The sequence below is a fragment of the Coregonus clupeaformis genome, chromosome 20 (genome assembly GCF_020615455.1).
Source record: "Coregonus clupeaformis isolate EN_2021a chromosome 20, ASM2061545v1, whole genome shotgun sequence".
Lineage (NCBI taxonomy): Eukaryota > Metazoa > Chordata > Actinopteri > Salmoniformes > Salmonidae > Coregonus > Coregonus clupeaformis.
This window is the reverse complement of record NC_059211.1, coordinates 55,748,013-55,760,271: the sequence shown is the minus strand read 5'-3', so window position 1 is coordinate 55,760,271 and position 12,259 is coordinate 55,748,013. Positions and strand designations below refer to the sequence as shown.

Genomic DNA, 12,259 nt, shown 5'->3' with positions numbered 1-12,259 from the left:
GCATGTCAGTTGACTGAGAACACATTCTCATTTACAGCAACGACCTGGGGAATAGTTACAGGGAAGAGGAGGGGGGATGAATGAGCCAATTGGAAGCTGGGGATGATTAGGTGACCATGATGGTATGAGGGCCAGATTGGGAAATTAGCCAGGACACCGGGGTTAACACCCCTACTCTTACGATAAGTGCCATGGGATCTTCAGTGACCACAGAGAGTCAGGACACCCGTTTAACGTCCCATCCGAAAGACGGCACCCTACACAGGGCAATGTCCCCAATCACTGCCCTGGGGCATTGTTTTAGACCAGAGAAAGGAATGCCTCGTACTGGCCCTCCAACACAACTTCCAGCAGGCCTCCCATCCAGGGACTGACCAGGGGGATGCAGGGTGGTATGCAGCTGTCATTGTGTCAACACAACTTCCAGCAGCATCTGGCCTCCCATCCAGGGACTGACCAGGGGGATGCAGGGTGGTATGCAGCTGTCATTGTGTCTGTTATTTATTATTATACTACTGTTCCACTAAGCTGCAGGCCTCTTACCCACACTACCGTTCAAAAGTTTGGGGTCACTTAGAAATGTCCTTGTTTTCGAAAGAAAAGCAATTTTTTTGTCCATTAAAATAACATTAAATCCGAAATACAGTGTAGACATTGTTAATGTTGCAAATGGCTATTGTAGCTGGGAACAGCTGATTTTTTAAATGGAATATCTACATAGGCGTACAGAGGCCCATTATCAGCAACCAGCAGTCGTTAAATAGTACCCGCAAAACACCAGTCTCAACGTCAACAGTGAAGAGGCGACTCCAGGATGCTGACCTTCTAGGCAGAGTTGCAAAGAAAAAAACATCTCTCAGACTGGCCAATAAAAAGAAAGGATTAAGATGGCCAGTCTGAGATATGGCTTTTTCTATGAAACTGCCTAGAAGGTCAGCATCCTGGAGTCGCCTCTGCACTGTTGACGTTGAGACTGGTGTTTTGCAGGTTCTATTTAATGAAGCTGCCAGTTGAAGACCTGTGAGGCGTCGGTTTCTCAAACTAGATACTCTAATGTATATGTCCTCTTGCTCAATTGTGCACCGGGGCCTCCCACTCCTCTTTCTATTCTGGCTAGAGCCAGTTTGCGCTGTTCTGTGAAGGGAGTAGTACACAGCGTTGTACGAGATCTTCAGTTTCTTGGCAATTTCTCGCATGGAATATCCTTCATTTTTCAGAACAAGAATAGACTGACGAGGTTCAGAAGAAAGTTATTTTTTTCTGGCCATTTTGAGCCTGTTATCGAACCCACAATTGATGATGCTCCAGATACTCAACTAGTCTCAAGAAGGCCAGTTTTATTGCTTCTTCAATCAGCACAGTTTTCAGCTGTGCTTTTTCTGATCAATTTGATGTTATTTTAATGGACAAAAAAAATGCTTTTCTTTCAAAAAAACAAGGACATTTCTAAGTGACCCCAAACTTTTGAACGGTAGTGTATGTAGAGGGACTAGTGTTTCAGTAAGCTACAGGCCTCTTACCAATGTAGAGGGACTAGTGTTTCAGTAAGCTACAGGCCTCTTACCAATGTAGAGGGACTAGTGTTTCAGTAAGCTACAGGCCTCTTACCAATGTAGAGGGACTAGTGTTTCAGTAAGCTACAGGCCTCTTACCAATGTAGAGGGACTAGTGTTTCAGTAAGCTACAAGCCTCTTACCAATGTAGAGGGACTAGTGTTTCAGTAAGCTACAGGCCTCTTACCAATGTAGAGGGACTAGTGTTTCAGTAAGCTACAGGCCTCTTACCAATGTAGAGGGACTAGTGTTTCAGTAATCTACAAGCCTCTTACCAATGTAGAGGGACTAGTGTTTCAGTAATCTACAGGCCTCTTACCAATGTAGAGGGACTAGTGTTTCAGTAAGCTACAGGCCTCTTACCAATGTAGAGGGACTAGTGTTTCAGTAAGCTACAGGCCTCTTACCAATGTAGAGGGACTAGTGTTTCAGTAATCTACAAGCCTCTTACCAATGTAGAGGGGGGAGTTGCCTTGTCCGGCGAAGTCATCCACATAAGAGATACCAAAGGGTTGTATGGGAACAGACCCCACCCCGAACAGCAGCTGAGCTATAGCCATGAGCAGCCACAGGTTATTGGTGTCTGCTATACGTTTGGTCTCTGCTTTCCCACAGGCCTCTGTCACGTTGGAGGTACCCTGCAGTGAACACAGGTCTTGGCGATCTGGGGGAAAACACACACACACACACACACGCACACACACACACACACACAGTTAATTACAGGCTCGTGAACTATACACACAGCTGAGTTAATGTTCTTGGAGTTTCATTTGACCCTTCAGTGGATACAATGAGGAGACCAGCCAGCCAGAGTACTGTGTGTGTGTGTGTGTGTGTGTGTGTGTGTGTGTGTGTGTGTGTTTGTGTGTGTGTGTGTGTGTGTGTGTGTTTGTGTGTGTGTGTGTGTTTGTATGTGTTTGTGTGTGATGAAAGTGAACAGAGCTCCGAGTTAAATCAACTGCCTGGGAGACCGTCCTAATCTTTTGGGCTTTCCTGGAGTACTCAGAGATTAAACATTTTCCATATGATTTATGCTGATCGGGTTCAGCTAGAGAGCACCTGCAGCCCAGGCTGGCTCTCACAATCCACCACTCTAAATCCATCCACCACTCTAAATCCATCCACCACTCTAAATCCATCCACCACTCTAAATCCATCCACCACTCTAAATCCATCCACCACTCTAAATCCATCCACCACTCTAAATCCATCCATCCACTCTAAATCCATCCACCACTCTAAATCCATCCATCCACTCTAAATCCATCCACCACTCTAAATCCATCCTGCCACTCTAAATCCATCCTGCCACTCTAAATCCATCCTGCCACTTTAAATCCATCCGCCAGTCTAAATCCATCCACCACTCTAAATCCATCCACCACTCTAAATCCATCCATCCACTCTAAATCCATCCATCCACTCTAAATCCATCCATTCACTCTAAATCCATCCACCACTCTAACTCCATCCACCACTCTAACTCCATCCACCACTCTAACTCCATCCACCACTCTAAATCCATCCACCACTCTAAATCCATCCATCCACTCTAAATCCATCCACCACTCTAAATCCATCCACCACTCTAAATCCATCCACCACTCTAAATTCATCCATCCACTCTAAATCCATCCACCCACTCTAAATCCATCCACCACTCTAAATCCATCCATTCACTCTAAATCCATCCACCACTCTAAATCCATCCATCCACTCTAAATCCATCCACCCACTCTAAATCCATCCACCACTCTAAATCCATCCACCACTCTAAATCCACCCACCACTCTAAATCCATCCATCCACTCTAAATCCATCCACCACTCTAAATCCATCCACCACTCTAAATCCATCCACCACTCTAAATTCATCCATCCACTCTAAATCCATCCACCCACTCTAAATCCATCCACCACTCTAAATCCATCCACCAGTCTAAATCCATCCATCCACTCTAAATCCATCCATCCACTCTAAATCCATCCATTCACTAAATCCATCCATTCACTCTAAATCCATCCACCCACTCTAAATCCATCCACCACTCTAAATCCATCCACCACTCTAAATCCATCCACCACTCTAAATCCATCCACCACTCTAAATCCATCCATCCACTCTAAATCCATCCACCACTCTAAATCCATCCATCCACTCTAAATCCATCCACCACTCTAAATCCATCCACCACTCTAAATCCATCCATCCACTAAATCCATCCATCCACTCTAAATCCATCCATCCACTCTAAATCCATCCATCCACTCGATGACAGGCTGAACCAGGTCCAACACACTGAGACTGCTGCTTTATAGAGACTGACTGTGGATGATACTTGCATTGCCATACACTAGGTTTTAAAACTCATGGGGCCAGTTTCCCGGACACAGCAATAGCCTAGTCCTGGAACAACAAACATTTTCAATGGAGACTTAGTCAGAGGTACACTACCGTTCAAAAGATTGGGGTCACTTAGAAATGTCCTTGTTTTCCATGAAAACATACATGAAATGAGTTTGAATAGGAAATATAGCAAAATGAATAGGAATCGTAGTCATTGACAAGGTTAGAAATAATGATTTTTAATTGAAATAATAATTGTGTCCTTCAAACTTTGCTTTCGTCAAATAATCCTCAATTTGCAGCAATTACAGCCTTGCAGACATTTGGCATTTCTAGTTGTCAATTTGTTGAGGTAATCTGAAGAAATTTCACCCCATGCTTCCTGAAGCACCTCCCACAAGTTGGATTGGCTTGATGGGCACTTCTTACGTACCATACGGTCAAGCTGCTCCCACAACAGATCAATAGGGTTGAGATCCGGTGACTGTGCTGGCCACTCCATTATAGACAGAATACCAGCTGACTGCTTCTTCCCTAAATAGTTATTGCATAGTTTGGAGCTGTGCTTTGGGTCATTGTCCTGTTGTAGGAGGAAATTGGCTCCAATCAAGCCCCTTCCACAGTTGAGGACCTGTGAGGCGTCTGTTTCTCAAACTAGACACTGATGTATTTGTCCTCTTGCTCAGTTGTGCACCGGGGCCTCCCACTCCTCTTTCTATTCTGGTTAGAGCCAGTTTGCGCTGTTCTGTGAAGGGAGTAGTACACATCGTTGTACGAGATCTTCAGTTTCTTGGCAATTTCTCGCATGGAATAGCCTTCATTTCTCAGAACAAGAATAGACTGACGAGTTTCAGAAGAAAGTTATTTTTTTCTGGCCATTTTGAGCCTGTAATCGAACCCACAATTGCTGATGCTCCAGATACTCAACTAGTCTCAAGAAGGCCAGTTTTATTGCTTCTTTAATCAGCACAACAGTTTTCAGCTGTGCTAACATAATTGCAAAAGGGATTTCTAATGATCAATTAGCCTTTTAAAATGATAAACTTGGATTAGCAAACACAATGTGCCATTGGAACACAGGACTGATGGTTGCTGATAATGTGCCTATGTAGATATTCCATTAAAAATCAGCCATTTACATCATTAACAATGTCTACATTGTATTTCTGATCAATTTGATGTTATTTTAATGGACAAAAAAAATTGCTTTTCTTTTGAAAACAAGGACATTTCTAAGGGACCCCAAACTTTTGAACGGTAGTGTACATCCTTGGTATTGCGGAAAACGATTGTAGCTGTAATAGAGATATATTTAATCCCTAGATCTTACCATGTATGGCAGAGTCGTACTCATAGGGCTGGGACAGGAAGTGAGGTAGGGCCAGGATGAGAGCACTGATGGACATCAGTAGACCACCCAGTCCAATGAGACGAGGCCGATGGACCCTGCTGCCCAGGTAACTCACAAACACTATCAAAACTGTGTTCCCCACCTAGTGGGACGAAGGGAGGGACAGCGAGGGGGGGGAGAGAGAGAGAGAGAGAGAGAGAGAGAGAGAGAGTGGGTCAAGTCCTTCTGACCAGGAGGATACAGTAGCAATGCACGGTCAGTGAATGGCTGCTTGTTTTCTACTTGTTATCTAGGAGCAGGGATCCGACAGCACTTCAACAAAAGCAGGTGGCATATTCATATAATACTAATATAATAAAGTCAGATCACAACACCATCCAAGTGCTTGTGCATTTCTACTCTTTCAGTACCACATGAGATTAATCTAACATGAGTTTACTGTGCTGTGGTTACTGGTTGGCTCCTACCTCGTGCAGAGAGGAGATGGTGCCAGAGGAGAAACTGCTGAGGCCGAAGCGTCTCTCGATGGTGGTGATGGTGCTCTTAAAGTAGGAGCTGTACAGCAGCTGGGTGAGCTGCAGCAGGCCATGACACAGCACAAACAACTAGAGAGAGAGAGATAATATGTTAGAGAGGAGAGAGAGAGGAGAGAGAGAGAGAGAGGAGAGAGAGAGAGAGAAAGAGAAAGACAGCTAGAGTTGAGAGAGAAAGAGAGGAGAGAGAGAGGGAGAGAGAGGGAGAGGAGAGAGCGAGAGAGGGAGAGGAGAGGAGAGAGAGAAAGAGAGCTAGAGTTGAGAGAGAGAGAGAGAGAGAGAGAGAGAGGCTAGAGTTGAGAGAGAGAGAGAGAGAGAGAGAGATAATCTGTTAGAGAGGAGAGAGAGAGAAAGAGAGGAGAGAGAGAGGAGAGAGAGAGAGAGAGAAAGAGAGCTAGAGTTGAGAGAGAGAGAGAGAGAAGGGAGAGAGAGGGAGAGGAGAGAGAGAGAAGGGAGAGAGAGGGAGAGGAGAGAGAGCGAGAGAGAGAGAGAGAGAGAGAGAGAGCGAAGAGAGAGAGAGCGAGAGAGAGAGAGAGCGAGAGAGAGAGAGCGAGAGACGAGAGAGAGAAAGAGAGCGAGAGAGAGAGCGAGAGAGAGAGAGCGAGAGAGAGCGAGAGAGCGAGAGAGAGCGAGAGAGAGAGCGAGAGAGAAGCGAGAGAGGAGCGAGAGAGAGAGCGAGAGCGAGAGAGCGAGAGCGAGAGAGAGAGAAGCGAGAGAGGAGCGAGAGAGAGAGCAGAGAGAGAGCGAGAGAGCGAGAGAGAGGAGCGAGAGAGAGAGCGAGAGAGAGCGAGAGAGAGCGAGAGGAGAGAGAGCGAGAGGAGAGAGAGAGCGAGAGGAGAGGAGAGAGCGAGAGAGAGCGAGAGCGAGAGGAGAGAGCGAGAGCGAGAGGAGAGAGAGAGCGGAGAGAGAGAGCGAGAGGAGAGAGAGCGAGAGCGAGAGGAGAGAGCGAGAGGAGAGAGAGAGAGAGAGCGAGAGGAGAGAGAGAGAGCGAGAGCGAGAGGAGAGAGAGCGAGAGGAGAGAGAGCGAGAGGAGAGAGAGCGAGAGAGATAGAGAAAGGTCTTAGAAAAACTAACAGGAAAAACATCTAGAAATCAGAGAGAGATGGTCTCTTAGAAATCGACAGGACAAAACACAGAGGGGACATAAAGTGCGAGATGGGGGTGGAGCCCAGGGCATCCAAGAATATGGAGATTGACCACAAGATGAGTAATAATTGTCATGCCGGTAACGTTTGAGCCCAAAGCTCATCAGCCAACTTATGCACTATGACGATTGACTTTACTCCTAATGATAGTCTCTAACATTAGAGACAATAGTGTGTTGCCGCAGCGACGGCAACAGCTGATACTGGGACCCTCAGAATACATAAAGGAGCCTGGTGCTGAGTGGCAGGTAGCTTAGTGGGTAAGAGCGTTGTGCCAGTAACCGAAAGGTCGCTGGTTCTGATCCCAGAGCCGACTAGGCGAAAAATCTGTCGATGTGCCCTTGAGCAAGGCACTTAACCCTAATTGCTCTTGTAAATTCGATCTGGATTAAGAGCATCTGCTAAATGACAACAAAAAAAAAAGTTTTGCTGCAGCGACGGCAACAGTTGATACTGACTGTAACCCCCAGAACCACAAAGCTGCATGATGGCACCGAGGTTGATAACCCTGCCAGAGCTGCCGACGAAGTCCCTGAATTCTCCTGATTCATCTCTATTAAAAGGGCCACTCACACAGAGACAATGAAGTTAGCTAATGCAGCCGCAACTCCAACAGTTGATACTGTAATCCCACAGAGCTGCATAGCGGTGAACTCCTTGAATATAACCTAATTAATAGATTAAACTGCATTAACGTTCACAATACAAATATCCAGACTGCATCTCCTGTCTGCGTCATGCAGGGTAGTCACATAATAATATAATATAATAATAATAATAATAATAATAATAATAAGCCATTTAGCAGACGCTTTTATCCAAAGCGACTTACAGTCATGCGTGCATACATTGTTGTGTATGGGGTGGTCCCGGGGATCGAACCCACTACCTTGGCGTTCCAAGCGCCGTGCTCTACCAGCTGAGCTACAGAGGACCACATGACACGCACGCACGCGCACACGCACACACTCCCTCCCTCCCTCTAACCTGAGGTCTCCAGCCTCTGCTACAGTGGAGGAGAAACAAGCTATGGATGGACAGTCTTAATAAAGCCACTAGCCAGAGTACACAACACATCCAACATCAGCTGTCTAGTCCAGACCCAGTCTAATCTGAGTGTGTCTGAAAGAGAGTGTGACTTTTCCCCCCAGAGACGTACTGAAGTCTAAATCAACACCTTCATTGTCTGAAATGGAACCCTATTACCTACACTCTTGACTCTAGGGCCCTGGTAAAAAAGTAGTGGACTATCTAGGGAATAGGGTACCATTTGGGATGCACACAGAAAAAAAATAGCGTTATGTTTGACTGTATCCATCATTAGCTCCTGACTGAGACGACAGACTCAGAGCTCTGTAACTAACAGCGGTTAAAACCCTGCCTGTTATAGCCCCAGCTGGTTGGCTGTGATTAGATCTGAAGACGCTGTAGGTCGCGGTTGTAAAATGGAAATTTGGAGTAGCAGTCAAAATGTTTTCAATTAGAAACTGAAGTTGTTAGCTAACAGTTCGCAGCTGTTAGCAGCCTGTTAGCTAGCAGTTCTCAGCTGTTAGTAGTTTACCTTAGTTTACATTTCAGTCATTTAGCAGACGCTCTTATCCAGAGCGACTTACAGTTAGTGAGTGCATACATTATTTGTTTATACTGGCCCCCTGTGGGAATCGAACCCACAACCCTGGCGTTGCAAACGCCATGCTCTACCAACTGAGCTACATCCCTGCCGGCCATTCCCTCCCCTACCCTGGACGACGCTGGGCCAATTGTGCGCCGCCCCATGGGTCTCCCGGTCGCGGCCGGCTACGACAGAACCTGGATTCGAACCAGGATCTCTAGTGGCACAGCTAGCACTGCGATGCAGTGCCTTAGACCACTGTGCCACTCGGGAGACTCGGGAGACGGCTTTCCTGTTAGCTAGCAGTTCTCAGCTGTTAGTAGCCTGTTAGCTAGCAGTTCGCAGCTGTTAGTAGCCTGTTAGCTAGCAGTTCTCAGCTGTTAGCAGCCTGTTAGCTAGCAGTTCTCAGCTGTTAGCAGCCTGTTAGCTAGCAGTTCTCAGCTGTTAGTAGCCTGTTAGCTAGCAGTTCTCAGCTGTTAGTAGCCTGTTAGCTAGCAGTTCTCAGCTGTTAGTAGCCAGTTAGCTAGCAGTTCTCAGCTGTTAGCAGCTAGTTAGCTAGCAGTTCTCAGCTGTTAGCAGCTAGTTAGCTAGCAATTCTCAGCTGTTAGCAGCTAGTTAGCTAGCAGTTCTCAGCTGTTAGCAGCCAGTTAGCTAGCAGTTCTCAGCTGTTAGCAGCCAATGACTAGCAGTTTCTTACTTGCGATAATAGAGGATTCCCATCATTGTTTTGAGTCATTACTGAATTATTTAATGTAACAAATCAAAAATGAGACCTTGTATACAATTCATGGTTATCTTAAACAATTAAAATAGACCCAGCGTTTATTTGAAACAGGCGTTTATTTGCTGAAATGTGTGCCGTTGCCCGGCTGTTAAAAAGGGACAGGCGGCTATTTGAGAATCAGCGTTTAATTGAAGTTTTACGGAAGTGCACTACTTTTGACCAGGACCCATAGTAGTGCACTATAGTAGTGTACCAGAATCTCCAGGGGCCATGGTGTGTAGACATGATCCATAGACTGTTCTCTCTGCTACCGCACGGCAAGCGGTACCGGAGCACCAAGTCTGGAACCAACAGGACCCTGAACAGCTTTAACCCCCAAGCCATAAGACTGCTAAACAAGACTGCTAAATAGCTCATCAAAGCTAAGCTAAGGACCGTGGGACTAAACACCTCCCTCTGCAACTGGATCCTGGTCCCTCCTGACGGGCCGCCCCCAGGTGGTGAGGGTAGGTAACAACACATCTGACACGCTGATCCGCAACACTGGGGCCTCTCAGGGGTGCGTGCTTAGTCCCCTCCTGTACTCCCTGTTCACCCACGACTGCGTGGCCAAGCACAACTCCAACACCATCAAGTTTGCTGAGGACACAACAATGGTAGGCCTGATCACCGACAACGATGAGACAGCCTATAGGGAGGAGGTCAGAGACCTGGCTGTGTGGTGCCAGGATAACAACCTCTCCCTCAACGTGATCAAGACAAAGGAGATGATTGTGGACTACAGGAAAAAAAAGAGGACTGAGCACGCCCCCATTCTCATCGACGGGGCTGTAGTGGAACAGGTTGAGAGCTTCAAGTTCCTTGGTGTCCACATCACCAACAAACTATCATGGTCCAAACACACCAAGACAGTCGTGAAGAGGGCACGACAAAGCCAATTCCCCCTCAGGAGACTGAAAATATTTGGCATGGGTCCTCAGATCCTCAAAAAAGTTCTACAGCTGCACCATCGAGAGCATCCTGACTGGTTGCATCACTGCCTGGTATGGCAACTGCTCGGCCTCCGACCGCAAGGCACTACAGAGGGTAGTGCGTACGGCCCAGTACATCACTGGGGCCAAGCTTCCTGCCATCCAGGACCTCTATACCAGGCGGTGGCTAGAATACATTTTTTAAATATAGGACAAAATACACATCAAGCCAAGAGAGACACCACAACACTACATAAAGAGAGACCTAAGACAACATAGCATGGCAGCAACACATGACAACACAGCATGGTAGCAACACCACATGACAACAACATGGCAGCAGCACAACATAGTAGCAGCACAAAACATGGTACAAACATTATTGGGCACAGACAACAGCACAAAGGGCAAGAAGGTAGAGACAACAATACATCACACGAAGCAGCCACATCTGTCAGTAAGAGTGTCCATGATTGAGTCTTTGAATGAAGAGATGGAGATAAAACTGTCCAGTTTGAGTGTTTTTTGCAGCTCGTTCCAGTCGCTAGCTGCAGCGAACTGAAAAGAGGAAGGACCCAGGGATGGGTGTGCTTTGCTTTCTTATGGAACCAAACGTAACATATCAGGATTTACATTTTCTATGGTACGTCTAGTCTATGAGACCAGGCTACCTGCACTGACTCTATGCACACACACTGGACTCTACCCTCACACTGGACTCTACCCACACACTGGACTCTACCAACACACTGGACTCTACCCACACACTGGACTCTACCCACACACTGGACTCTACCCACACACTGGACTCTACCCACACACTGGACTCTACCCACACACTGGACTCTACCCACACACTGGACTCTACCCACACACTGGACTCTACCCACACACTGGACTCTACCCACACACTGGACTCTACCCACACACTGGACTCTACCCACACACTGGACTCTACCCACACACTGGACTCTACCCACACACTGGACTCTACCCACACACTGGACTCTACCCACACACTGGACTCTACCACACACTGGACTCTACCCACACACTGGACTCTACCCACACACTGGACTCTACCCACACACTGGACTCTACCACACACTGGACTCTACCCACACACTCACACTGACACCCCAACGTGCACGGACGCACACACAGTCACTTTACCCCTACCTATATGTACATAGCTACCTCAATGACCTCGTACCCCTGCACATTGACTCGGTTCTGCTACTCCCTGTATATAGCCATTATTACCTGGTAACCCTGCACATTGACTCGGTTCTGCTACTCCCTGTATATAGCCATTATTACCTGGTAACCCTGCACATTGACCCGGTTCTGCTACTCCCTGTATATAGCCATTATTACCTGGTAACCCTGCACATTGACCCGGTTCTGCTACTCCCTGTATATAGCCATTATTACCTGGTAACCCTGCACATTGACTCGGTTCTGCTCCTCCCTGTATATAGCCATTATTACCTGGTAACCCTGCACATTGACTCGGTTCTGCTACTCCCTGTATATAGCCATGTTATTTTTATTTGTTATTGTTATTCATTATTCACTCTGTATTTATTTATCATGTCACTATTTCGAAACATTTTTTAATTTTATCGCTGCATTGTTGGAAAATGACCCGTAAGTAAGAATTTCACTGTTAGTCTACACCTGTTGTGACAAATCAAATGGTATTATATTTAATCCCAGGCCCGAGGAGACATGTTGAGGTTTAGAAGTGGATTGACTATGAAAACAGCAGCGGTAAATCTATTTACCAGCTGTCGAGTGACAGGCTGAGGCAGAGTCAACTGCCAACTATAGTGCACCACATTTCTAGTGCACTATCTAGGGGATAGGGTGCTATTTGGAATGTAGCCTCAGTCCGATTCCAGAACACTTAATGCTCCTATTAAAGCCTGGCTTGGTTAGCACACACAAGATATACAAGTTCATCCCTGTAACAAGTAGGTCTTTCATTAATAACGTTTCGACTAGACCTGTTGGCTCAG

The 12,259-nt window shown here is 46.5% G+C and overlaps 1 protein-coding gene across 1 annotated transcript in view; it reads right to left on the bottom strand.

Annotated features, from left to right (window-relative positions):
* The window catches only part of LOC121534165 (solute carrier organic anion transporter family member 2A1), a 41,431-nt gene that overhangs the window by 17,936 nt on the left and 11,236 nt on the right, over positions 1–12,259 (bottom strand). The window contains exons 2-4 of the mRNA XM_041840693.2: positions 5,721–5,858; positions 5,233–5,395; positions 2,005–2,217 (exon numbers count right to left, since the gene is read on the bottom strand). Of these exons, the coding sequence (XP_041696627.1) occupies positions 2,005–2,217; positions 5,233–5,395; positions 5,721–5,858 (514 nt within the window). The remainder of the gene's footprint in view (positions 1–2,004; positions 2,218–5,232; positions 5,396–5,720; positions 5,859–12,259) is intronic.